The 24517-nt window shown below is 43.1% G+C and overlaps 2 protein-coding genes across 2 annotated transcripts in view; one reads left to right on the top strand and one right to left on the bottom strand.

Moving 5' to 3' along the window:
* Nucleotides 1-20466, bottom strand: LOC121542104 (cytokine receptor common subunit gamma-like). Its single transcript, XM_041851563.1, has 6 exons — nucleotides 20389-20466; nucleotides 3295-3388; nucleotides 2887-3053; nucleotides 979-1115; nucleotides 668-839; nucleotides 1-527 (listed from the first exon to the last, which is right to left on the bottom strand). Exons 3-6 carry the CDS (start codon nucleotides 3035-3037, stop codon nucleotides 517-519), a joined length of 471 nt encoding a protein of 156 aa, XP_041707497.1. The 5' UTR covers nucleotides 3038-3053; nucleotides 3295-3388; nucleotides 20389-20466; the 3' UTR covers nucleotides 1-516.
* slc9a6b (solute carrier family 9 member 6b) overlaps nucleotides 19792-24517 on the top strand; it is a 16134-nt gene continuing 11408 nt past the window's right edge. The window contains exons 1-6 of the mRNA XM_041851562.2: nucleotides 19792-20141; nucleotides 20412-20611; nucleotides 21017-21094; nucleotides 21218-21294; nucleotides 22626-22738; nucleotides 23582-23687. Of these exons, the coding sequence (XP_041707496.1) occupies nucleotides 19865-20141; nucleotides 20412-20611; nucleotides 21017-21094; nucleotides 21218-21294; nucleotides 22626-22738; nucleotides 23582-23687 (851 nt within the window). The 5' untranslated portion in view covers nucleotides 19792-19864. The remainder of the gene's footprint in view (nucleotides 20142-20411; nucleotides 20612-21016; nucleotides 21095-21217; nucleotides 21295-22625; nucleotides 22739-23581; nucleotides 23688-24517) is intronic.

Consider the following 24517-nt stretch of genomic DNA (forward strand, 5'->3'; position numbering starts at 1 on the left):
TGCAGGTGCTGGAGATGGGGGTGTGAGCAGGTGGGTCTGGGCAGGGGTGATATTGTGGATGTTGGTGTAGTTGTCTTTGTATGTGGATGTTTTGTATTGTAAAAACATTATAAAGCATTATTAGACCTTTGTAACAATCATTCAATACCAGCTCGTTCATTTTCACTTGTGGCAGGAAGAGTGGAAGTTGAGGAAGAGCACGTGGACAGGATATCTGACTGGTCTGTTGGGATGGAGAGTTTGCTCTCAGACTCACTGATGCTGCCAGCTTGGGGAACCAAAGTGTACTCACGAACAGGACAGACAAGCTCAGGGAAGTTAGGCTGGAAGCAAATGTCTTAAGATATTTGATATACACTGTAGATAACAGTAACACATATAAGATACAAAGATTATAATGAAGTGTATTGAATGGTAAAGAGCAACCAGTGATAAATAGTACCTCTAAATTGTCCTTGTCAAGAAGGTCCTCCAGGTTCTTGCCTGGATTAGGCACAATGGGAATGAGGATGCATCTCAGTCGTTCTCTACAAAGTGATAGGGTCAGTTCAGAATCAGAGTTTAACTTATTTTCAGAGGAAGAATGGAGCCATGACAAAGTACTGATAGAAGCCTAAGCACAACCTTATAACCATAAAGCCAAAGCAGAGATTTTGGATCTATTTACCTGTGATGTTATTTCCCTTCATGGAATCCCATAGAATGGGCTGACTCCAATCACTCCAGAACTCGGACTCGCCACAATCGCTGTTAACTCGTGCTCGCACTTGAAACTCATACCGACTGTTCTTTAAGGGGTCATTTACAATATATTTCTGTTCCCATCTCAGAGTAGAACTCTGAAGAAAAGAACAAAGAGAGAGTGGAGGAGAGAGAGAGAGTTCTTTCAAAGATTTGTCCAGTATTTTGTTGAAAAATGACCATTAGGCTACAGAGTCCAAACAGTAGTCCAACGTCTGAGTCCTGATCCCTCCCCACCTGCCACTTGTTGTTGTTTATTCTGTAGCGCACTTCACTCTCAATGCATTGGTTGTTCTTGCTGTTGTTCCAGTACAGATTCAGCTCTGGGTCTTTGTTCATCTCAACTGACAGGTTGGTAGGAGGGTAAAGCTTCACTAGAAAAAGCATCAAGGAGGGTCAAACGTTAACGACACATCAAATGAAGATTGAATATAGGACAAACACATATGCTGAAAAGCCTAATTTAAGATGACTATTGCTATTTACAGTGGGGGAAAAAAGTATTTAGTCAGCCACCAATTGTGCAAGTTCTCCCACTTAAAAAGATGAGAGAGGCCTGTAATTTTCATCATAGGTACACGTCAACTATGGCAGACAAAATGAGAAAAAAAAATCCAGAAAATCACATTGTAGGATTTTTAATTAATTTATTTGCAAATTATGGTGGAAAATAAGTATTTGGTCAATAAAAGTTTCTCAATACTTTGTTATATACCCTTTGTTTGCAATGACACAGGTCAAACGTTTTCTGTAAGTCTTCACAAGGTTTTCACACACTGTTGCTGGTATTTTGGCCCATTCCTCCATGCAGTTCTCCTCTAGAGCAGTGATGTTTTGGGGCTGTCGCTAGGCAACATGGACTTTCAACTCCCTCCAAAGATTTTCTATGGGGTTGAGATCTGGAGACTGGCTAGGCCACTCCAGGACCTTGAAATGCTTCTTACGAAGCCTCTCCTTTGTTGCCCGGGCGGTGTGTTTGGGATCATTGTCATGCTGAAAGACCCAGCCACGTTTCATCTTCAATGCCCTTGCTGATGGAAGGAGGTTTTCACTCAAAATCTCACGATACATGGCCCCATTCATTCTTTCCTTTACACGGATCAGTCGTCCTGGTCCCTTTGCAGAAAAAACAGCCCCAAAGCATGATGTTTCCACCCCCATGCTTCACAGTAGGTATGGTGTTCTTTGGATGCAACTCAGCATTCTTTGTCCTCCAAACACGACGAGTTGAGTTTTTACCAAAAAAGTTATATTTTGGTTTCATCTGACCATATGACATTCTCCCAATCCTCTTCTGGATCATCCAAATGCACTCTAGCAAACTTCAGACGGGCCTGGACATGTACTGGCTTAAGCAGGGGGACACGTCTTGCACTGCAGGATTTGAGTCCCTGGCGGTGTAGTGTGTTACTGATGGTAGGCTTTGTTACTTTGGTCCCAGCTCTCTGCAGGTCATTCACTAGGTCCCCCCGTGTGGTTCTGGGATTTTTGCTCACCGTTCTTGTGATCATTTTGACCCCACGGGGTGAGATCTTGTGTGGAGCCCCAGATCAAGGGAGATTATCAGTGGTCTTGTATGTCTTCCATTTCCTAATAATTGCTCCCACAGTTGATTTCTTCAAACCAAGCTGCTTACCTATTGCAGATTCAGTCTTCCCAGCCTGGTGCAGGTCTACAATGTTGTTTCTGGTGTCCTTTGACAGCTCTTTGGTCTTGGCCATAGTGGAGTTTGGAGTGTGACTGTTTGAGGTTGTGGACAGGTGTCTTTTATACTGATAATAAGTTCAAACAGGTGCCATTAATACAGGTAACGAGTGGAGGACAGAGGAGCCTCTTAAAGAAGAAGTTACAGGTCTGTGAGAGCCAGAAATCTTGCTTGTTTGTATGTGACCAAATACTTATTTTCCACCATAATTTGCAAATAAATTCATAAAAAATCCTACAATGTGATTTTCTGGATTTTTTTCTTCTCAATTTGTCTGTCATAGTTGACGTGTACCTATGATGAAAATTACAGGCCTCTCTCATCTTTTTAAGTGGGAGAACTTGCACAATTGGTGGCTGACTAAATACTTTTTTCCCCCACTGTATGTTTAATGCTGTTCTGTATGTAATGTTATGATTTGATTGAGAAAAAAAACCTACCCATGCGTTTGAGGTTAAGGTTCTTCACATAACTTTTGTTCTGATGGACCAGCTTGGTTGTCAGTGTTCTAAACCTGTCAGACATGTCAAACGACAGTCTACATCCCACAGCATTACTCTTCTCCTGGAGATATGTTGTGCACTCCTCCATATTCCCTGTGATGAACCTAAACACATACCACATGAAGATCATGAATGGGAAGCATTACAAAAGAATGGACATTAAGATTAGACAGTCACATCTCTCTAGGTCTCGAAATCCCTTTCATGGAGGAAACTCACTCAACCACAACCAATGTGTAGCACCCATCACAGTGATGCACGGCAAGCATTTTGTGCCAAAGAGCTCAACACCTATTGCCCAACACATATGTTGAAAGTAAGACAGGGTACTGCCATTGCACCAACCTGTTGTGGAAGAAGGTGAAGTTGACCTCTGGACTCCCCTGTGCACTCCAGGTGCAGTTGACATAATCCAGGTTAATGATCAGGCAGTTTACATCTGCAAAAGTAACAGAAATTTGCTACGTGTCCATTAAAACCCCCTAAGGTTGATATCCACACCCGCACGGAAATCTAATTTGCATTAAAATCCCCATATAAATCTGTCAGTTTAAGCTAGAGATGTATTTCACTTCCGCATCTGTGGTGAAAGGTGACAGAGCTAGAGCGGTCTAATCATCTGTAGCGTCTGAACGGTTTGGCCTAGAAACTATTAGGACCATTCTATGGAAAGATGACTCCCACAAGCGTCTTGGGACTCGTCTGAAGTCGGTTCAGCCGATATGCCAACTTCTGTCTGTAGCAGGCACATTAATATGACCCCTCTGTGTAAAGGTGAGACTCTCTCCAACACGTACATGTTTCTAGGACACCCACAGGCCTCACAAGACTTGTCTGAAGGTCCCCCGGTACCAGTCGGAAAAATGTATGGAAGTATATACAGTGCATTTGGAAAGTATTCCGATCTCTTTACTTTTTACACATGTTGTTACATTACAGCATTATTCTAAAATGGATTAAATAAAAAAATGTCCTTGTCCATCTAGACACAATACCCCACAATGACAAAGCGAAAACAGGTTTTCATTTTTTTTGGGCAAAAACACAGAAATACCTTATTTACATGTTTCTACAACTTGATTGGAGTCCACCTGTGGTAAATTCAATTGATTGGACATGATTTGGAAAGGCACACACCTGTCTACAGTGAGGGGAAAAAGTATTTGATCCCCTGCTGAATTTGTACGTTTGCCCACTGACAAAGACATGATCAGTCTATCATTTTAATGGTAGGTTTATTTGAACAGTGAGAGACAGAATAACAACAACAAAATCCAGAATAACGCATGTCAAAAATTTTATAAATTGATTTGCATTTTAATGAGGGAAATAAGTATTTGACCCCTCTGCAAAACATGACTTAGTACTTGGTGGCAAAACCCTTGTTGGCAATCACAGAGGTCAGACGTTTCTTGTAGTTGGCCACCAGGTTTGCACACATCTCAGGAGGGATTTTGTCCCACTCCTCTTTGCAGATCTTCTCCAAGTCATTAAGGTTTCAAGTCTGACGTTTGGCAACTCGAACCTTCAGCTCCCTCCACAGATTTTCTATGGGATTAAGGTCTGAAGACTGGCTAGGCCACTCCAGGACCTTAATGTGCTTCTTCTTGAGCCACTCCTTTGTTGCCTTTGCCGTGTGTTTTGGATCATTGTCATGCTGGAATACCCATCCACGACCCATTTTCAATGCCCTGGCTGAGGGAAGGAGGTTCTCACCCAGGATTTGACGGTACATGGCCCCGTCCATCGTCCCTTTGATGCGGTGAAGTTGTCCTGTCCCCTTAGCAGAAAAACACCCCCAAAGCATAATGTTTCCACCTCCATGTTTGATGGTGGGGATGGTGTTCTTGGGGTCATAGGCAGCATTCCTCCTCCTCCAAACACGGCGAGTTGAGTTGATGCCAAAGAGCTCGATTTTGGTCTCATCTGACCACAACACTTTCACCCAGTTCTCCTATGAATCATTCAGATGTTCATTGGCAAACTTCAGACGGGCCTGTATATGTGCTTAATTGAGCAGGGGGACCTTGTGGGCGCTGCAGGATTTCATTCCTTCACGGCGCAGTGTGTTACCTATGTTTTCTTGGTGAGTATGGTCCCAGCTTCCTTGAGATCATTGAAAAGATCCCCCCCGCGTAGTTCTGGGCTGATTCCACACCGTTCCATGATCATTGCAACTCCACGAGGTGAGATCTTGCATGGAGCCCCAGGCCGAGGGAGATCGACAGTTCTTTTGTGTTTCTTCCATTTGCGAATAATCGCACCAACTGTTGTCACCTTCTCACCAAGCTGCTTGGCGATGGTCTTGTAGCCCATTCCAGCCTTGTGTAGGTCTACAATCTTGTCCCCGACATCCTCGGAGAGCTCTTTGGTCTTGGCCATGGTGGAGAGTTTGGAATCTGATTGATTGATTGCTTCTGTGGAAAGGTGTCTTTTATACAGGTAACAAACTGAGATTAGGAGCACTCCCTTTAAGAGTGTGCTCCTAATCTCAGCTCGTTACCTGTATAAAGGACACCTGGGAGCCAGAAATCTTTTTGATTGAGAGGGGGTCAAATACTTATTTCCCTCATTAAAATGCAAATCAATTTATAACATTTTTGACATGCGTTTTTCTGGATTTTTTTGTTGTTATTTTGTCTCTCACTGTTCAAATAAACGTACCATTAAAATTATAGACTGATCATTCCTTTGTCAGTGGGAAAACATACAAAATCAGCAGGGGATCAAATACTTTTTTCCCTCACTGTATATAAGTTCCCACAGTTGACATTGCATGTCAAAGCAAAAACCAAGCCATGAGGTTGAAGGAATTGTCCGCAGAGCTCAGAGAAAGGATTGTGTCGAGGCACAGATCTGGGGAAGGGCACCAAAACATTTGTGCAGCATTTTAGGTCCCCAAGAACACAGTGGCCTCCATCATTCTTAAATGGAAGAAGTTTGGAACCACCAAGACTCTTCCTAGAGCTGGCCACCCTGCCAAACTGAGCAATCGGGGGAGAAGAACCTGATGGTCACTCTGAAGGAGCTCCAGAATTCCTTTTGGAGACATTGGAGAATCTTCCAGAAGGACAACCATCTCTGCAGCACTCCATCAATCAGGCCTTTATGGTAGAGTGGCCAGACAGAAGCCACTCCTCAGTAAAAGGCACATGACAGCCCATTTGGAGTTTGCCAAAAGGCACCTAAAAATTCTCAGACCATGAGAAACAAGATTCTCTGGTCTGATGAAACCAATATTGAAGTCTTTGGCCTGAATGCCAAGCATCACATCTGGAGGAAACTTGGCACCATCCCTACTGTGAAGCATGGTGGTGGCAGCATCATGCTGTGGGGATGTTTTTCTGCGGCAGGGACTGGGAGACTAGTCAGGATCGAGGGAAAGATGAACGGAGCAAAGTACAGAGAGATCATTGATGAAAACCTGCTCCAGAGTGCTCAGGACCTCAGACTGGGGAAAAGGTTCACCTTTCAACAGGACAATGACCCTAAGCACGCAGCCAAGACAACGCAGGAGTTTCTTCGGGACAAGTCTCTGAATGTCCTTGAGTGGGCCAGCCAGAGCCCGGACTTGAACCTGATCGAACATCTCTGGATAAACCTGAAAATACCTGTGCAGCGATGCTCCCCATCCAACCTGACAGAGCTTGAGAGGATATGCAGAGAGGAATGGGAGAAACTCCCCAAATACAGCTGTGCCAAGCTTGTAGCGTCATACCCAAGAAGACTCGAGGCTGTAATCGCTGCCAAAGGTGCTTCAACAAAGTACTTGGTACTGTCCATTTGTAGCTTGTTTTTGGACACAGGTCCAGGAATGGCTAAAGGATTGCAATATGTACCTGGAGCTAACCCTGCAGATAGCACTACTGGATGATCTGAAAAGTCATAGTCAATCGATCAATAATATAATAATACTTTTAGCAAAAATGTTTATTTTCAATTTACAATCTGTAGAAACAATGAGAATAGAACGGTTCAGAACTTTTGTAAAACATCACAGTACAGTTGAAATACATCTGGCAAATAGAAATCCAATATGGATGGTGTTAAGTGATAGATGGGTGGTGTTGAATGGAGTTGAAGGATGGGACTAATAACAACTAACAACAACTAATAACAACAAGATAACTAATGTAAAGCATACTGTGTCCATAATAAGTATATAGGTTATAGGTTGAGAGCTTTTGTGAAAGAGCACAGTTAGAAAGATATGGCATATAGAAGCAAACCGGATGGACATCATGAAAATGATCAGAGAGGTTGAGGGTAGAGGAAGATCAGGAGTAAAAACAAACAAAATAGAATTAATGTAAAATTGACAGTGTCCATAAAATGTATATAGTATGTATAAGCTGGAAGTAGAGGCCTAAGCATTGTTGTTCACTAGTTTACTCCAATTAGGGAAGGGGTGGTGGGGTTGGAAAGTAATAAAGGGAAATATATATATTTATATTTAAAGATATGTATATATATTGTGGGGATCTATTTTCTTATAACTAGATGTGATGCCTAGCTTAGAAAGAATACATTAATGATTAAACATAATAGGTTTGTACTGTACTGATATAGACTGTTTAACATAACAAGCTGTGATTAATGTGAGGAACTGTTAGGGAGTAGGATGAGATAAGACTTGTGTCTCACAGACACACACACTGCCTCTTTGTTAGAACGCTCAAGGACATGTGTACTGCAAAAGTGCTGACTCTCTGGACAAGTTGCAAAACAACCAACACCTGGCAACAGTGAAGCGCCAAGGGGCTGGGACCAGCCTGTGCGCCAACGATAGGCTGAGTAAGTCTAAACCACGCTCAGACTCTACTCTGATAGTTCCCGCTCCCTGCTGGCCTATCTCTGTCAGAGTATTTAAAGAAGAACCTATAACAAATGTCTCAGTTCTCTGTCTGCCCTGCGTGGCATTTCAGTGGACCCGTATATACGAACATCATATTTACCATTGAAGTGTTTTGCATTAATTAAAATACTAGTCTATTTTAGAAGACGTGTATTGACCTCTTTTTGTTCCAATACCAGATTTGAATTGACGCAACTTATCAATTGGTGACCACCGACGTGATCTGGTAAAGGGACTTCGCTGGGTATTGTCCGGCCCATTGGACATCTCTGTCATTGGACGGTGTGTTTTACAAAGAGTCCGGACTACTAAAAACAGGTAAGCAGACACCTATTGTTATATAACTAAAGTTCTGCACATTGGCTTTATCCAAATTAATTTTGTGAAACACCTGTTTGATGTAAGTGAACTAAATTATGAAACTATTATGAGTAGATAAGCACCATATTGTGACATGCAAACCTTTGGTGAATGTGATGTTAAACCATGGTACCATAGAGTATTTTTCTACCGGCAAGGTCCGTAACTGCGAGGGTACGGCTAGGTTCGAAGATACAGGGAATAATTGACTTGGTAATTGCTATCGGCAAGGTTCGTAACTACGTGGGTACGGCTAGGTTCGAAGAATTACACCGGCAAGGTCCGTAACTTCGAGGGTACGGCTAGGTTAGGGAAATTTTAGATAGTGTTGCGCTATCGGCAAGGTCCGTAACTAGTACGGCTAGGATCGTAGGAGCACTTTTAAGTACACTATAGTGTTGCGCTTCGGCAGGGAGTTGTACTTGGGGGTACGGCCCAGATCGGAGGAGCACTTTAAAGTATAGGGTGTCGTATGCATGAGAGTGTGAATGATCCCAGTGTAATAAAATAGTGTTTGCAGACGAAATAAAAGAGGGAATGCGGGTTACTAAAATTAATAAACCTGTATACCTTGATAGAAAACTAATTAGGAATTAAAGACGTCTGTGGCTGTCCAAACTGTATAATTTGTGAATAACTATTGGGTTTGTGGTTGTTTAAACCGTATAATTTGTGAATGATAATTGGGAATAGATATACTAAGGTAGAGAAATTAAAATAAAACGTATTAAAAGTGAGAAATAGAAACTTGAACCTAAAATGTTAAAACTTTTAGAATAGAAATAAAAAGAAGGAAGCGTCGTGTACATTAATATGGCAGGACACACAGAGGCGGAATGAGTGCTGAAAGTACTGAAGTCCACCCTTGAAACAAAAGGAGGGAGGGGCTGGAGACAGCGAGAGTGTGGCTTTTGGAGAGTCAGGAAAGACTGGGGGGAGATTTGTGTTGATTGGGAATTGGCTAAAAACACCACGAAGCGATTATGTGAGAGGTACCTATACATTTCTAACAATATACAGTGGGGAAAAAAGTATTTAGTCAGCCACCAATTGTGCAAGTTTTCCCACTTAAAAAGATAAGAGAGGCCTGTAATTTTCATCATAGGTACACGTCAACTAAGACAGACAAAATTAGATTTTTTTTCTCCAGAAAATCACATTGTAGGATTTTTAATGAATTTATTTGCAAATTATGGTGGAAAATAAGTATTTGGTCAATAACAAAAGTTTCTCAATACTTTGTTATATACCCTTTGTTGGCACTGACACAGGTCAAACGTTTTCTGTAAGTCTTCACAAGGTTTTCACACACTGTTGCTGGTATTTTGGCCCATTCCTTCATGCAGATCTCCTCTAGAGCAGTGATGTTTTGGGGCTGTCGCTGGGCAACACGGACTTTCAACTCCCTCCAAAGATTTTCTATGGGGTTGAGATCTGGAGACTGGCTAGGCCACTCCAGGACCTTGAAATGCTTCTTACGAAGCCACTCCTTCGTTGCCCGGGCGGTGTGTTTGGGATCATTGTCATGCTGAAAGACCCAGCCACGTTTCATCTTCAATGCCCTTGCTGATGGAAGGAGGTTTTCACTCAAAATCTCACGATACATGGCCCCATTCATTCTTTCCTTTACACGGATCAGTCGTCCTGGTCCCTTTGCAGAAAAACAGCCCCAAAGCATGATGTTTCCACCCCCATGCTTCACAGTAGGTATGGTGTTCTTTGGATGCAACTCAGCATTCTTTGTCCTCCAAACACGACTGAGTTGAGTTTTTACCAAAAAGTTATATTTTGGTTTCATCTGACCATATGACATTCTCCCAATCCTCTTCTGGATCATCCAAATGCACTCTAGCAAACTTCAGACGGGCCTGGACATGTACTGGCTTAAGCAGGGGGACACGTCTGGCACTGCAGGATTTGAGTCCCTGGCGGCGTAGTGTGTTACTGATGGTAGGCTTTGTTACTTTGGTCCCAGCTCTCTGCAGGTCATTCACTAGGTCCCCCCGTGTGGTTCTGGGATTTTTGCTCACTGTTCTTGTGATCATTTTGACCCCACGGGGTGAGATCTTGCGTGGAGCCCCAGATCGAGGGAGATTATCAGTGGTCTTGTATGTCTTCCATTTCCTAATAATTGCTCCCACAGTTGATTTCTTCAAACCAAGCTGCTTACCTATTGCAGATTCAGTCTTCCCAGCCTGGTGCAGGTCTACAATGTTGTTTCTGGTGTCCTTTGACAGCTCTTTGGTCTTGGCCATAGTGGAGTTTGGAGTGTGACTGTTTGAGGTTGTGGACAGGTGTCTTTTATACTGATAACAAGTTCAAACAGGTGCCATTAATACAGGTAACGAGTGGAGGACAGAGGAGCCTCTTAAAGAAGAAGTTACAGGTCTGTGTGAGCCAGAAATCTTGCTTGTTTGTAGGTGACCAAATACTTATTTTCCACCATAATTTGCAAATAAATTCATTAAAAATCCTACAATGTGATTTTCTGGAGAAAAAAAATCTCAATTTGTCTGTCATAGTTGACGTGTACCTATGATGAAAATTGCAGGCCTCTCTCATCTTTTTAAGTGGGAGAACTTGCACAATTGGTGGCTGACTAAATACTTTTTCCCCCCACTGTATCTCCCTCACTATCTTTAAGCATCAGTTGTCAGAGCAGCTTACCGATCACTGCACCTGTACACAGCCCATCTGTAATTAGCCCACCCAACTCCCTCATCCCCATATTGTTATTTACATTGTTATTTATTTTGCTCATTTGCACCCCAGTATCTCTATTTGCACATCATCTTCTGCACATCTATCACTCCAGTGTTAATACTAAATTGTAATTATTTTGCACTATGGCCTATTTACTTACCTCCATAACTTACTACATTTGCACACACTGTATATAGATGTTCTATTGTGTTATGTTCTGTATGTTTTGTTTATTCCATATGTAACTCTGTGTTTGTTTTTTTATCGCACTGCTTTGCTTTATCTTGGCCAGGTCGCAGTTGTAAATGAGAACTTGTTCTCAACTGGCTTACCTGCTTAAATAAAGGTAAAAAAAATAAAAAAAATATGAAGAGTGATCAGATGAATTGCAATTAATTTGCCATGAAAATGAACTTAATTCCAAAAAAACATTTCCACTGCATTTCAGCCCTGCCACAAAAAGACCGGCTGCCATCATGTCAGTGATTCTCTTGTTAACACATCACTCTCCTTTTTGGTAAAATAGACCTTACACAGCCTGGAGGTGTGTTGGTCATTGTCTTGTTGAAAAACAAATTATAGTCCCACTAATCCCAAACCAGATGGGATGGCGTATCGCTGCAGAATACTGTGGTAGCCATGCTGGTTAAGTGAGCCTTGAATTCTAAATAAATCACTGACAGTGTCACCAGCAAACCACCCCCACACCATAACACCTCCTCCTCCATGCTTTACGGTGGGAAATACATATGCAGAGATCATCCGTTCACCCACACTGCGTCTCACAAAGACACGGCGGTTGGAACCAAAAATCTCCAATTTGGACTCCAGACCAAAGGACAAATTTCCACCTGTCTATTGTCCATTTCTCTTGTTTCTTGGCCCAAGCAAGTCTCTTCTTCTTATTGGTGTCCTTTAGTAGTGGTTTCTTTGCAGCAATTCGCCCATGAAGGCCTGATTCACACAGTCTCCTCTGAACAGTTGATGTTGAGATGTGTCTGTTACTTGAACTCTGTGAAGCATTTATTTGGGCTGCAATTTCTGAGGCTGGTAACTCTAATGAACTTATCCTCTGCAGCAGAGGTAACTCTGGGTCTTCCATTCCTGTGGCGGTCCTCATGAGAGCCAGTTTCATCATAGTGCTTGACGGTTTTTGCGACTGCACTTGAAGAAACATTCAAAGTTCTTGAAATGTTCCATATTGACTGACCTTCATGTCTTAAAGTAATGATGGACTGTCGTTTCTCTTTGATTATATGTGTTATTTCATAGTTTTGATGCCTTCACTATTATTGTACAATGTAGAAAATAGTAAAAATAAAGAAAAATCTTGAATGAGTAAGTGTGTCCAAACTTTTGACTGGTACTGCATATGTGTACCTACCGTAGGAGTCCCCTTGAAGCCTACCATTGACTATGTACATACCCAGCGTCCGACAAAGCTGCAGGAGTTGTGACCCGTTTTTGTTGGTTATGTTGTCGTAATATAATAATATAATATGCCATTTAGCAGACGCTTTTATCCAAAGCGACTTACAGTCATGCGTGCATACATTTTTGTGTATGGGTGGTCCCGGGGATCGAACCCACTACCTTGGCGTTACAAGCGCCGTGCTCTACCAGCTGAGCTACAGAGGACCACGTCGTAGTTGTGTCTAGGGGGGCATATGAGGGAGGGAATGCTGTCACCTCCAGGTAGGTGTTTGTCCCCCTGTGTGCTGAGGGTGTCAGGTTCTTATCCAGTTCTGGCATTTAAGTTGCCACAGATTAGTACATGTCCCTGGGCCTGGAAATTGTTGATCTCCCCCTCTAGGATGGAGAAGCTGTCATCGTTAAAGTATGGGGATTATACAAAGGGAAGCACAGCCGCGAGCTGCCCAGTGACACAAGCCTACCAGACGAGCTAAACCACTTCTATGCTCGCTTCGAGGCAAGCAACACTGAAGCATGCATGAGAGCACCAGCTGTTCCGGACGACTATGTGATCACGCTCTCCGTAGCCGATGTGAGTAAGACTTTTAAGCAGGTCAACATTCACAAGGCCGCAGGGCCAGACGGATTACCAGGACGTGTACTCCGAGCATGTGCTGACCAACTGGCAAGTGTCTTCACTGACATTTTCAACATGTCCCTGACTGAGTCTGTAATACCAACATGTTTCAAGCAGACCACCATAGTCCCCGTGCCCAAGAACTCTAAGATAACCTGCCTAAATGACTACCGACCCGTGGCACTGACGTCTGTAGCCATGAAGTGCTTTGAAAGACTGGTCATGGCTCACATCAACAGCATAATCCCAGAAACCCTAGACCCACTCCAATTTGCATACCGCCCCAACAGATCCACAGATGATGCAATCTCTATCGCACTCCACACTGCCCTTTCCCACCTGGACAAGAGGAACACCTACGTGAGAATGCTATTCATTGACTACAGCTCAGCATTCAACACCATAGTGCCCTCAAAGCTCATCACTAAGCTAAGGATCCTGGGACTAAACACCTCCCTCTGCAACTGGATCCTGGACTTCCTGACGGGCCGCCCCCAGGTGGTAAGGGTAGGTAACAACACATCTGCCACACTGATCCTCAACACGGGGGCCCCTCAGGGGTGCGTGCTCAGTCCCCTCCTGCACTCTCTGTTCACCCATGACTGCATGGCCAGGCACGACTCCAACACCATCATTAAGTTTGCCGACGACACAACAGTGGTAGGCCTGATCACCGACAACGATGAGACAGCCTATAGGGAGGAGGTCAGAGATCTGGCCGTGTGGTGCCAGGACAACAACCTCTCCCTCAACGTGACCAAGACAAAGGAGATGATTGTGGACTACAGGAAAAAAAAGAGGACTGAGCACGCCCCCATTCTCATCGACGGGGCTGTAGTGGAACAGGTTGAGAGCTTCAAGTTCCTTGGTGTCCACATCACCAACGAACTATCATGGTCCAAACACACCAAGACAGTCGTGAAGAGGGCACGACAAAGCCTATTCCCCCTCAGGAGACTAAAAAGATTTGGCATGGGTCCTCAGATCCTCAAAAATTATACAGCTGCACCATCGAGAGCATCCTGACTGGTTGCATCACCGCCTGGTATGGCAACTGCTTGGCCTCTGACCGCAAGGCACTACAGAGGGTAGTGCGTACGGCCCAGTACATCACAGGGGCAAAGCTCCCTGCCATCCAGGACCTCTATACCAGGCGGTGTCAGAGGAAGGCCCTCAAAATTGTCAAAGACTCCAGTCACCCTAGTCATAGACTGTTCTCTCTGCTACCGCACGGCAAGCGGTACCGGAGTGCCAAGTCTAGGTCCAAAAGACTTCTCAACAGCTTCTACCCCCAAGCCATAAGACTCCTGAACAGCTAATCATGGCTACCCGGACTATTTGCACTGCCCCCCCACCCCATACTTTTTACGCTGCTGCTACTCTGTTAAGTATTTATGCATAGTCACTTTAACTCTACCCACATGTACATATTACCTCAACTACCTCAACTAGCCGGTGCCCCCCACATTGACTATGCAACGGTACCCCCTGTATATATAGCCTCCCTACTGTCACTTTATTCTATTGTATATATAGCCTCCCTACTGTCACTTTATTTTTACTTCTGCTCTTTTTTTCTCAACACTTTTTTGTTGTTGTTTTATTCTTACTTTTTTTGTTTAAAATAAATGCACTGTTGGTTAAGGGCTGTAAGTAAGCATTTCACTGTAATGTCTGCACCTGTTGTATTCGGCGCATGTGACCAATAAAATTTGATTTGATTTGATTTGATTTGATTATATTGGGGGGATATAGGTAGCACACATGAGGACATTTTTCTCTGTTGAGGTAATTTCCTCATTACATTTCTAGTCAGATGTAAAATGTTCCTGTTTTGACTAATAATAATAATATGCCATTTAGCAGATGCTTTTATCCAAAGCGACTTACAGTCATGCGTGCATACAATTTTGTGTAAGGGTGGTCCCGGGGATCGAACCCACTACCTTGGCGTTACAAGCGCCGTGCTCTACCAGTTGAGCTACAGAGGACCACAATAATATAATATGCCAACAATCATGTGCGCATACATTTTTACGTATGGGTGGCCCCGGGGATCGAACCCACTACCCTGGCATTACAAGCGCCATGCTCTACCAATTGAGCTACAGAGGACTGGGTTAGGTCTGCTCTATACCAAATTAGCATACCCCCTGAGTCTCTTCCCTGTTTCACACCTGGTAGTTTGGTGGATGGGACTACCAGTTCTCTGTAACCTAGAGGGCAACCAGTGGGTCTGTCTCCTTTATGTACAAAAGCTGAAGAACATACTTACATCCAGGTACTTTCCGCAGGTGCTGGAGTTGTAGGCAAAGTCATGACAAACAGAAAGGAAAACACTGCACACTGCAGCTCATGCTCCCAGGTGATATTTATTAATAACAACGTTTCGACCGTTAGGTCTTCCTGGGTCGAAACGTTGTTATAAATAAATATCACCTGGGAGCATGAGCAGCAGTGTGCAGCGTTTTCCATACCATGTTTCTTGTAGGATGACAATGTCTGTATTTCCAATTTCTTTGATGAAGTCTGGGTTCCTGCTCTTTGGGCCAAAGGCAGACAACCTCAGACCTTGAATATTCCAGGATGAGATAGTATAAGCTTTGTGTTCCATAGTGTCTAGCAGAGGTGTGGACTCGAGTCATGTGACTTGGACTCGAGTCAGACTCGAGTCATGAATTTGATGACTTCAGACTCGACTCGACAAAATGTACAAAGACTTGCAACTCGTGTACAATAGGCAATGAATATTAACACAACAACATTGATATGAGTAAAGAGTAGTTTCAAATACAACATGTGTGGCTGTAAAGGATTTTCTGACATCTGTTTCATATTCTTCTCTGTTACAGGTATGAAGAATACCAGATGAACAAAATCATCGTAGATTAACCACAACAGCCTTCAATCTCACAATTCCTTGACACTCGTGTAGGGCGTTACAGCCTGACCCACCCACAGCAGAAGGCCATCTCCAATGCGATACTGTCTGACTTGATTATTGATTGCAATTTCCCTCTGTCTATTGTGGAAAATAAGAGCTTTCGTCACTTTCTGGCTGTGCTGGACAGCAAGTATACCCCAGTATGTCGCCGAACGCTGACCACAAAAACAGAGAGCCTTGCTGAGGAGAGACGGTCAAAGTTAAAAACTCAATTGAGCAACACTGACCATGTTTCAGTCACTGTGGACATTTGGTCTGATCGAAAGATGAGGGGATTCCTTGGTGTCACTGTGCACTGGATGGAGCGAGATGCAGAGAGGGTACAGCTAAAGACTAATCTCTTGGCCTGCAACCGCTTCAAAGGCTCTCACACAGCAGAGCGAATCTGTGACCAATTTGAGGCAATATGTGATGAATACAACATCAAAGCTAAATTGGACTATATAATTAGTGACAATGCTGCTAACATGCGCAAGGCATTTACAGTCTGCTTCCCCAGCGAACAGGAGGAAGATGAAGATGCTGGAGATAATCTTGATGATCCTGAGCTATGGCATGACTTAACCCAAGAAGACCAGCAAACCGTCGATGCTGCTATGGCAAAGAAACAGCGCCTGCAGTGTTTTGCACACACATTGCAGCTGGTTGTGGGAGACGGTTTGAAAGAAACAAAAGCGGCATGTCCTTCTCTCTCCAAGTTATCAAAACTTAGCTCCCTGCTCCACACAAGCACAACGTTTAAAGACATCTTCGATGGTGAATTTGGGGAGCACAGAGGCATCCCTGCTGCAGTGAGCACGAGGTGGAATTCCACACTGCGGCAGGTAAAAGCAGTCCTTCATTGTGATCAGCAAAAGCTCTGCGCAGTTCTTGAGAAGGCCGGGCATAAAGAACTGTCATTCACACCACGAGAGTGGAATCTGCTGAAGGAGTTGGTGGACATCTTAAAACCGTTCGGAGAAGCAACTGATTTGACACAGGGGGAGAAAGTCATTACAATCAGTGCAGTTGTTCCATCCATCTTGTCCCTCAATCACCATCTTGAGAAGCTGAAGCCTCAAGTTCGTTTCCTGAGTGGCCTGGTCAGAGGTCTGCAGGCATCCCTGAAAAAAAGATTTCTTGGGATCTTCATTAATGTAAAAATGGCCCAGTCTCAAGAAGGGATCACTGCCCCCTTTTTCAGACACAGTCTACCTGAAAGCAGCTGCCTTGGATCCAGCCTTTTGTCTGCTGTGGATTGAGCCCCATGTGCTGGTCAACCGTGACATCAAGGCAGAGGTGGCACAACGAGTTAAAGGTAAATATTATTGACTTGCAATGCAACTTAAATGCAACGTACAATAATTTGATCTTAATCTGATATAGGATCTAATGTGATATTAATCTGACTTTAACAATAATAAAAATTTCAGTCTTGAACAGTATCATCAACATCAGAAATAAGGGCTCTTTTGTTTCTGCTGTTGTGACACGTTTTTATTTTTATTTTTAGAATTGATCCTGCAAGATGCTGCAGAGACAGAGCAGCCTGTGCCGGTGCCTGCTGAAGAAGAACTAGAGGACATGGAAGGAGAAGGGCTGTTTGCTGCATACCATAAGAGGCAGAAAAGGGATGTTGGGACCCCACCAGCAGTACAGCTAAGTCACTACATTGACATGGCAGAAGGACAGAATGCCCTTTTGTTCTGGGCACTGAACAGTAAGACTCTTCCTTCACTCTTTCAAGTAGCCATCCGAGTCTTGGCAGTGCCTGCTTCTAGTGCTCCAGTGGAGCGAGTTTTCAGCCATGGTGGCATCATTCTGCGTCCCCATCGTGCACAAATGACTGACAGACTTTTGGCCAATTTGATATTTTGCAAATGCAATGCAGTATAGGGGCCTCCCTCCACCTGTCCACAGCACGCATGCGCGCACACACACTCACTCTCTGCTCATCACCTGTCCACACAGCTCTCTCTCTCCTGTGGTAGGAGTTTCACATGGAGTAAGATCTGTTCATTTGCAGTGCAGGTTCCCACACTGTTTTTACTTCCAGAGCTTTGGTGTTTGTCCTTCCCCGTAAACCATTTTCTCTCTCTCTCTCTCTCTCTCTCTCTCTCTCTCTCTCTCTCTCTCTCTCTCTCTCTCTCTCTCTCTCTCTCTCTCTCTCTCTCTCTCTCTCTCTCTCTCTCTCTCTCTCTCTCTCTCTCTCTCTCTCTCTCTCTCTCTCTCTCTCTCTCTCGCATTGTTCTAGTGCAATATGCTGTTCAAATACAAGCATTTTTTTGTGAAAATTAAATGTTATGTTTTTTGCTGTATTTGATTAATGTTATTGTATAAAAAGGTTTAAATAAATACAAATCTTACAGACATACATGATTTGTATACATTTTATTTCTGTGGTAAGAGGACTTGAAATGACTCGAAACTAAAATGGTAGGACTTTGGACTCGACTTGAGACTTGATGGCTTTGACTTTTGACTCGACTTGGGACTTGCCTCATCTTTGACTCGACTTGACTCGGGACTCGAGGGCAAAGACTTGAGACTTACTTGTGACTTGCATAACAATGACTTTGTCCCACCTCTGGTGTCTAGTGTTGTTTTTGTGTGGTTTAGGTCCGGACCATCACAGTAGGTGTGAGCAGAGCATGTTGAGCATCTGATATATACCTCTAAGGTCGCAGGATGTTGCTTGGTCACGGAGGACAGACTTCTCGATTTTTGCCCAAATTACTGAGAAAAGGGAAGTGAAACCTCTGTGGCCATGTTCGAGACGCTCATGTATAACAAGAACGGTTCGAGAGCATCAAATCCATGATGCATTGTGGATAAATGTTGACTGATTGACTGATCTACAAATAATGCTGAATAGTTATTTATGATGCAAGGTGATTTGTAGATCAGTCAGTCGGCTGTGGTTTGCACTGTCGGCGCCAATCTCGAACGAGCCACTTACACTTCCGCCAAAATGCGCAATAGCCGAGAAGCCAGAGATACTAAGCCTGGGGACGAGGTTACTGTTCTCTTAGCAGCAAGATATTATGCGGCGGCAAGATCGATGATTTATATTCTTCAAAATAAGAGTCCCCTTGCAAAAACACGCTACATTTTGGTAATATCGATTTGTTTTAGCACTCTAGTGCAGTACAGCGGTTTTCACAGCATTGCAACCACCTAATGTGACGTATATAATATCCAGCAGCACTTTCTACTCGACCCATTCCATTGGTCCCAATGCAATACACAGTAGGCCTATAAATTACATATTGGCTAATAGAGAAAAAACGATTCTGTGCGAAGGTTAAAAGTGGGGTTGGGATTACTCAGTAGGGTCTGTAGAATTAGACTGTCTTAATATCCAGCAGCAGTTTCTACTCCAATAATTCAATAGGCCTACTGTGTATTGCATTGGGTCCAATGGAATGGGTGAGGTAGAAAGTGCTGCTGGTTATTATATAAATCAAATTAGGTGGTTGCAATAGTGTGAAAAACGGTTGTACTGCACTATCGTGCTAGAAAAATCGATATTCCCAAAACTTTGCATCTTTGCAGGGGGACTCTTACTGTGAAGAATAAAAATACTAGATTGTTCTGCCAGGATAATATCCTGCTGCTTGGTATTTAGACCTCAGTCCCCCATGAAATAATCCCATAAATAGATTCTACAGACCCTACTGAGTATTCCCAACCCCACTTTTACTTCCGCACCTAGAATAGTTTTTTCTCAATAGTTCTCTCTACTGCCCAAAACTGAACATTGTATTTAAAAAATATATATATATACATATTTCTAATTATTTTCATAAATTCGTTCTTGCATATGCTTATAGGCACATAGATTAAAATTGAATATAGTTTGAATGAGTTATTCACGTTGCAATGTTTTGAAATGCGGGCATTTATTTTGAAGGTTTTGTCATTACCATACAAAAGTAGCGTCATCATTTGTGCTGCTGGCCGAATACTAGTCAAGCTACCTACTCATAGCTATTTGGTGTCTGATAGTCATCACTGTCTAATCATGGGACTAAGAACAAAACCAAATTCTGCTCTAAAGGCGTCGAAGACATTGTTTGTTTTACCTTGTCTGTTTACATTTCTTTTAGTGGGCAGTCAAGGCGAGAATACTGCTATGGACAATGTTGCTACTGAGAGGAGGGCTGAGGAAAGCCATAGACAAGACAGTGCCAACCTTCTTATATTCATAATGCTCTTAACTCTCACTATTTTAACCATTTGGCTGTTTAAACACCGTCGCTTCAGGTTTCTACACGAAACAGGACTGGCTATGATCTATGGTGAGGACCGTCGTGAACTCTGTAGCTAGCTATAGTAGCTTTCTAGCTAACGTTAGCTATATAATTCAGAATGACAACACTTGAGTGAACTACATTCTCCAGTTCATGCCACAGCGTTGCAAGATGGCAATGAAATAGCATGCCTTGACTTTCATGCATTATGCCCATATTAACTTGTACTTGTTATTTCTTGATAAGATGTATTTGACACCTCTTTGCATCTTGTATGTTTGCATGTCTGACTGACCTCTATCTCTGTCCGCTCCTCAGGTCTGCTGGTGGGGGTGATCCTTCGTTTTGGTGTTCATGTGCCACGAAATATGAACAATGTGACTATGAACTGCAGTGTGAATGCCAGCCCAGCAACTCTTCTGGTCAATGTCAGCGGGCGCTTTTATGAGTACACACTGAAGGGTGAAGTCAGCACTGTTAAGGGGCATGACGTGCAGGATGATGAGATGCTCAGGAAGGTACATTACTCTTTCACTCACTCTCAACTTACACACATATTGCCAGCAGACTGGATGGTCCTAGACCTGGACAGTAGTCTACTCTGAAATGGTCTCCTTTCACTGTCTCCCATCATGACCACTGATGGCTGAAAAGACTTGATAGTCATCATATTGCTTTTACCCATCAAGTCTTTCCAGATCAGTAATGAATGAAGAGGAGGAAAGGGAGCTATTTAATACTTTTGTGACAAAGCCTACAACCATAAACATGGGCTGGATGTTGTCTGATAAGCTTTGAGCTGCCTGCAGAGGAGTGATTCGGCAAAGACAACCACTCACAGAAAATAGGTGATCAGATGGTAGTGTATAGATTGTTGCAGTGTGGGTTTATTTGTTATCTAACTTTTCTTTATTTTCTGTCAGGTGACCTTTGACCCTGAAGTGTTTTTCAACATCTTGCTGCCTCCAATCATCTTCCATGCTGGCTACAGCTTGAAGCGGGTAAGACACTTCATGGCTTGAAGACTGTGTGCCTGCACCATAATAAAGTATTCTGTATTCATTCTGGTGTACTAAACTGGAATACTATTTTGTTGTCTCCCCTACACCTCCATTGTGTTTCAGCGACATTTCTTCAGGAACCTGGGGTCCATCCTTGCCTATGCTTTCATGGGGACAGTCATATCATCTTTTGTCATTGGGTGAGCCCATTTCTTTAAAACGGTCAAAAACGTGGTTCAGTGTTTCAACTAGGATTTTTTTTTGCAGTGGTGGCAAAGTTGGCATGGGGGGGGCATATAAATGGGCGTGGCCTATGGCAGTCTTTGATGTTTTAAAGCTAATTTCCTGCAATTCTACATATTTTGCCATGAGGCAGAGGGAAAATATTACCATTTTAAAGCAAATTTCGTGCAATTCTACACATTTTGCCTTTGGTTATGCTGTGTTCTTCTGCTATCTGACTGACTCAAACAGTATAACAAAATCAATAGGGGCCCCATGCCATGACTATACCACAACTATGCCACGACTATGCCATGTATGCCAATTCAGCTTTTACAGTGCCTTATAGAAAGCATTCACACCCTTGATGTGGAATGATGTTTAGCAATTTTTTTAAGTCTATAAGGCACTGTAAAAGCTGAATTGGCATACATGGCAAAATAAATTCAGGAGTAGAAATGTGCTTAACAAGTCACATAATAAGTTGCATGGACTCACTCTGTGTGCAATAATTGTGTTTTTACATGATTTTTGAAGGACTACCTCATCTCTGTACCCCACACAAACAATTATCTGTAAGGTCCCTCAGTTGAGCAGTGAATTTCAACCACAAAGACCAGGGAGGTTTTCCAATGCCTCGCAAAGAAGGGCACTTATTGGTAGATGGGTAAAAAAAAAAAAAAAGAAGACATTGAATATCCCTTTTGAGCATGGTGAAGTTATTAATTACACTTTGGATGTTGTATCAATACACCCAGTCACTACAAAGATACAGGTGTTCTTTCTAACTCAGTTGCCGCTGCTAAATGAATATAGGGGAAACACTGGTTATTTTGGAGTGGTTTCAGCTTTGTGTTGTAGCACGGTGGTTCCCAACCTTTTTTGGTTACTGTACCAACAACTGAATTTTGCTGTGCCCGGAATACCCCTGAAGTACATCCTCATGTGCATTTTACCAGTAGGCCTATGGTCTCATGAGTCTTCTCAAGTACCCCCTGTCAATTGTCCCTGGACCCCTGGTTGGGAACCACTGAAGGAGACATACATTTGTGGGTGATTTGTCATAAACTAAAAGATTCAAACCTGTTGGAATTATGAACTAATCACGGTCTTGAGTGAAACATTATGGAGTCTTAAAGGAGGCCTGGGTCATAAATATGTAAACTTTGATCAATTATTTCTCAATTATGCTTTTAGATACATATTTCTACAAAGGACCCTTCTATGGATCAAATTTCATGAAATTCCTCCTAATCATGGTCTTTTTTTGTTCTGCTTTCGTGATTAATCACTCTCTTTTCTCTTACAGGCTGGTTATGTATGGCTGTGTGACATTAATGAAGGCGGTTGGGCAGTTGGGAGGGGACTTTTTCTTTACTGACTGCCTCTTTTTTGGTGCCATTGTCTCAGCCACAGACCCAGGTAATCATCCCCGCCCTGACTAGCATAGCCTATACCAGGGCTATTCAACTCTTACCCTACGAGGTCCGGAGCCTGATGGTTTTCTGTTCTACCTGATAATTAATTACGCCCACCTGGTGTCCCGGGTCTAAATCAGTGCCTGATTAAGACGTCCACATGCTTCCCATCCGAATCAGTTCGGAACAGTTCGTGCATATATTATGACAGCATTTTGTGACGTTTTTGGTCTTCGGCAAGGGTTTTTTCGGCTGTTCATGCGCACAATCTTTTTCTCTCGAGGTAAGCCGAAGTTGGTAGCCGACGTGATTGGTCAACAGTAGGAATTCTTCAATTAAGTGTTTGTTGTCATTCAATAAGAGACAACTCATCGTCATGCACATTATTTCACTTGAGAATTACTGCACCAGACATCTGTTATATGTAAAATTGCGCGACTAAGATCTTCTTGGCAAAAACGTCAGACTTTTGAGGAAGTGTATACTGGCTACGGCGTCTCAAGATGGACAACAGTACTATTGCCACTTTTTCAAAATGTTCAAGCGAAGATCTTTTTAAGGGAGTATGCAAGCAAACGCGTTCAGTTCACCTAGCCGAATCGAAGCATGCTGAACCCTTTATAGGGGAACAATGAAAAAAAGCAGTGGAACTGGCTTCGAAGTCTAGAGTTGAGTTTGAGGGGCCAATTCTGTACACAGTGCTATAATATGCTTTAGCTGTCAACTCCATTTAACAGTTTTATGAACTACTTTAGCCTTTGTGTTGGCAATTTTAAGCATTCGGGTTAGCCTTCATTGCAATCATATGGAGTGTAAGTATGTGACGTTCCTGCTGTTGCTCCCACAGTGACAGTACTTGCCATATTCAACGAGCTGAAGGTGGATGTGGACCTGTACGCCCTGATGTTTGGAGAGAGTGTACTCAACGACGCTGTGGCCATAGTCCTGTCTTCGTAAGTCTCCGTCCTTTTCAACATGTCAATGAGCACCACACACAGTAACATCACATCGAGCACCTCTCCTCATCTTCTTGTCTATGTTGTCCAATCCTGTCACTTTCATTGGTGTTTTGGAGATGTGTTGACTTTGTGCAGACACTAACCCCACCCACTCACATTTTACTGGGCACCTGTATACAGAGTTCTTCTGCATTACGAAAAGCAGAGCAGGCAGGCCCAGCATGGCCATGGAGAGACCACAGCATTGGTAGAGGAACAGGGGAGCCCCCCTAGGTGGGCTATGGTTATAGTCTGCCTCACCCAGCTTTACTATACCCCATTCCTCCTGCTACTTTAGGTTACTGTAGGCTCAGCAAATTACCAGCTAATGAAAACAGGTCCTTGAGTAGGGCCTAAGTGGTTACAACAACGGACTGTTCTTATGTTGTGACCCCTACTGAAGACCTGCTCAGCACAGCAGATGGCGTTGTTTTTGGTACCTTGTGTACTTATTTATAGTAAATACCAGGGTTAAAAGTGGGCGTTGTGGAAAACATCATTCCTCTTGTAAGGGAGTATGCGCTGGTGATTTGCTGTTCGTGTAGAACGGGTGTAGCCTACGTGTTGGTTGATTATTTTTAATTTTTTTCAGTGTGTATAGTTCTCTAAACTTTCTCAGTTTTGCTCTTTTTTGCTGTGCAGGCTATTTGCTGTCCTGGTCGTTTAGAGTGTGTGGAACCCAACTGCAGTCCTTGTGGGGTTTACAATCAGCATATTTCTTAATTAGCATCTCAATTAGCAATTAAATTAGCCTATGCCAAGTCAGACCTTTTAATCAATCTGTT

This window comes from Coregonus clupeaformis, chromosome 27 (genome assembly GCF_020615455.1).
Source record: "Coregonus clupeaformis isolate EN_2021a chromosome 27, ASM2061545v1, whole genome shotgun sequence".
NCBI lineage: Eukaryota > Metazoa > Chordata > Actinopteri > Salmoniformes > Salmonidae > Coregonus > Coregonus clupeaformis.